The following is a 2,843-nucleotide window of genomic DNA, read 5'->3' as shown; positions in this document are numbered from 1 at the left end:
CTGTTACAAGTCCAGGGCAGAGGCGAAGAGAATGAAGGTGGCAAAGAGTACACAGAATTTTAATCCAACTTCTTCGCAGAATACCCAGAATTTAGCAACATATAGAGAAGGTTACAACGTATATGGAACCGAAAGTGTTAAAATTTAGGGGTAGGATTTAGGGCCTAATAAAGTGGGTGGTGCATTTGTAATGTAGTGTTGTGGTATGATGTCTAGTGGTACTGCTTGCTTACATATTGAGCAATGGCCATAAAAGAAATACTTAAGAGGATGATACAGTGTTCGGCTGCTTATTTCTTAGCTAAGATTTTTTGGTGTTTATTGTATTTTGTTGTTGTTTTTAATCAAAATAAGTTCAGACAGTAACAGTATTTTTTTCTTTCAATCCAGCTGACCTTTTCAGAAGCCATGAGAAACAAAGCCAGATTGTCCATAACTGGAAGTGTTGGAGAAAATGGCCGTGTATTGACTCCAGACTGTTCAAAGGCCGTGCACACTGTTCCTACCATTAGACAGAATCCAGGATTGGCTATCGTAGCATCGGATTTACCATAAAAACCAAATACTATTTGAGTGCCTTATAAAACAAAACACAACAGTTTCGGTGACTAGTAGTAATGCACCACAGACTGTGAAAATATTACAAGAATCCTCACTAAATGTGAAGACAAAGAGCAGGGTTGGGGAGAATTTGCTTGAAACAGATCACCATCAGGAAAAAGTGTGCATGAGCTCTGTTTAAAACAGCCCAGTTCTGATTTGATATCAGACATGTTCTGTCAAGATTACGGAACAAAGCAACTAAGAACTTCTGAAGAAATACATGCCAATAAGGAATTGAAATCATTACCAGTAGAAATTCAGATGTGAAGAACCCATTGCTAGAAAAAAAAAATCACTCTTGGCTTTTGTCCTAAGACACATTATGAAAATAGCAGTCAATGAACATATTAGCCTGCGTCTAAATTTCAGAATATTCATAGAGTAAATGGGCGTTAACCACCTATACTGGAAAACAAAACTACCGAACCACAAAAGGAAAAATAAGTAAAATTTGTGAATTTTACTGCACATGTTATCTTTTCTTTAAAAAAGGAAGATTTTTTTTTTCTTTGAAAAGGAACAAAGTAAAATGCTTGCTTTTTAATGAAAGTATGTTCATGAGAAAAGAAAATCTGTAGTGGAAAATAGTTTTTTTTAACCATTTAGGGACGTTTCATTGCAATATAGAAAAATTAATGCCTCATCTTATTAACGTATAAAATACTTTTGTAATGAAGAAAATGAATTGTCTTCTTGTTTGCTGTTTCCATTTCATTCACTACAATTATGGCATCATCCAAACTACCACAGTCTGCATCTGTCTAACTTGAAGAATGATAGTTTTCATCTCATTCTACAATGTATAGTCAAAACAAAATATTGTACTGTGTAATAAATTGTGCTTTTTTTGTACCCACTAAAATGAATAAACTGAATAATTCTTGATATTTATTTGAATATCAGAATGTTGGTAATATTCATATTTAATAGATACTTTATATGAAACTATGCCTTAATTATTTGAAAGTTCCATGAACTACGCATACTTGAATACATGGTTAAGACTAACATTATTTGCAATATCCAGTAAGTAAACTCAGTACAACTTTCAGAAAGGAATAGGATAAATACTTGAAGACGAGACCATTTCAGACCTTGGGCAGAGCAGGGAAGTGGACCTAATTGGATATCTCTTCCAAAAAGTAAGGCATCAGTCAATCACACAATGGGCTAGATGACCTTCTGATGTCCTTGCATATTCAATGATAAAGTATTCAAAAAGTAATAATCATTACCAGGTAAAACTATTTCCACATTTTCACACTTCTTGTGTGCCTCTGTTAAATAATTTCTTGCAGTTTTCATGTTGCATTGTGCAGTATTTATTTTCTGTAATATTTGTAAACAGTTAATGATTCTTGCTGCAGCTCAACACCAGACTCCAATTAGTTCACACTCTGCTCTCTTGCTGTATAAATGATTGTTTGCTTTTTGTATTGGTTTTCTTGCATTTCAGGCTGATGAGTGCAAGATAAAACAAAATCTTGGAAACTGTTAAAGCAATATTTATTTCCGTATTATCATGCAATTATTATTTAGTTCTCTTAATCACTTAGTTCACTCAACTTTGTGTAAGTTTTCACTTTAGTTTGTATATTGACTCATAAAATTTGAATTATTTTCCATTAGATGCAATGATGAAGACATTTTAAAGTTTATTATTTTGTTACATTCACACAGACGTATTGTGTTCAAGCTGATTTCATCTCTACCATCATAAAATGGTTTTAGATAATGGCATACTGCTCAACCGCTTTTTGTTTATTCTACTTGCGTATTGTTGGTGAGAATGAGAGGGATCAACCAAGAGTAACTATGTGCTGCTGAATAGCAGCTGAGCATGGTCGAACATATTAGCATCACCAAATCTAGAAGGTAAGGCATGGACAACACGAAACTTACTGAAAGAGGCATTACTGGTTCAGATTTCCTTGCTTGATGTTAGTCAGCACAGTGAATCACACTAGGGGTCAGAGACGAAGAATAGAATGATAGAAGTTGGAAATTGTGATCTAATAGCGTAACAAATGGAGAGCAATCCACCTGCTAAACAAATTCATAATGCCATTTTTGCTTCATGTACTTATCTAAGTTCTTAGGACGGATTGGACCAAAAGGTCTGTTTCCATGCTGTACATCTCTATGACTCTAAGTCCGACCTTCCTATCTAGCCAATAACAAGTTATCAATTAAGGGAAATTATAGAGTGCATGAGATCTCATTAACTGCTCACCTTCACT

General features: G+C 34.3%; 1 protein-coding gene across 9 annotated transcripts in view; it reads left to right on the top strand.

The window, feature by feature from the left end:
* The window catches only part of LOC140481390 (glutamate receptor 4), a 324,446-nt gene extending 322,946 nt beyond the window's left edge, over nucleotides 1–1,500 (top strand). For 3 of the 9 annotated variants that reach the window (XM_072577502.1, XM_072577497.1, XM_072577496.1), the window contains exons 15-16: nucleotides 1–110; nucleotides 391–1,500. The exon at nucleotides 1–110 is cut by the window's left edge and continues 98 nt beyond it. In XM_072577502.1, coding sequence (XP_072433603.1) covers nucleotides 1–110; nucleotides 391–512 — 232 coding nt within the window. In that variant the 3' untranslated portion in view covers nucleotides 513–1,500. Of the gene's footprint in view, nucleotides 151–390 lie in introns of those variants that run through there. The other 6 variants (XM_072577499.1, XM_072577498.1, XM_072577501.1 and 3 more) reach the window with 4 other exon arrangements.
* Nucleotides 1,501–2,843: the final 1,343 nt, after the last annotated feature.

Source organism: Chiloscyllium punctatum, chromosome 9, assembly GCF_047496795.1.
Source record: "Chiloscyllium punctatum isolate Juve2018m chromosome 9, sChiPun1.3, whole genome shotgun sequence".
In the NCBI taxonomy this organism is placed as follows: Eukaryota; Metazoa; Chordata; class Chondrichthyes; order Orectolobiformes; family Hemiscylliidae; genus Chiloscyllium; species Chiloscyllium punctatum.
This window is presented reverse-complemented; position numbering and strand designations above follow the sequence as displayed.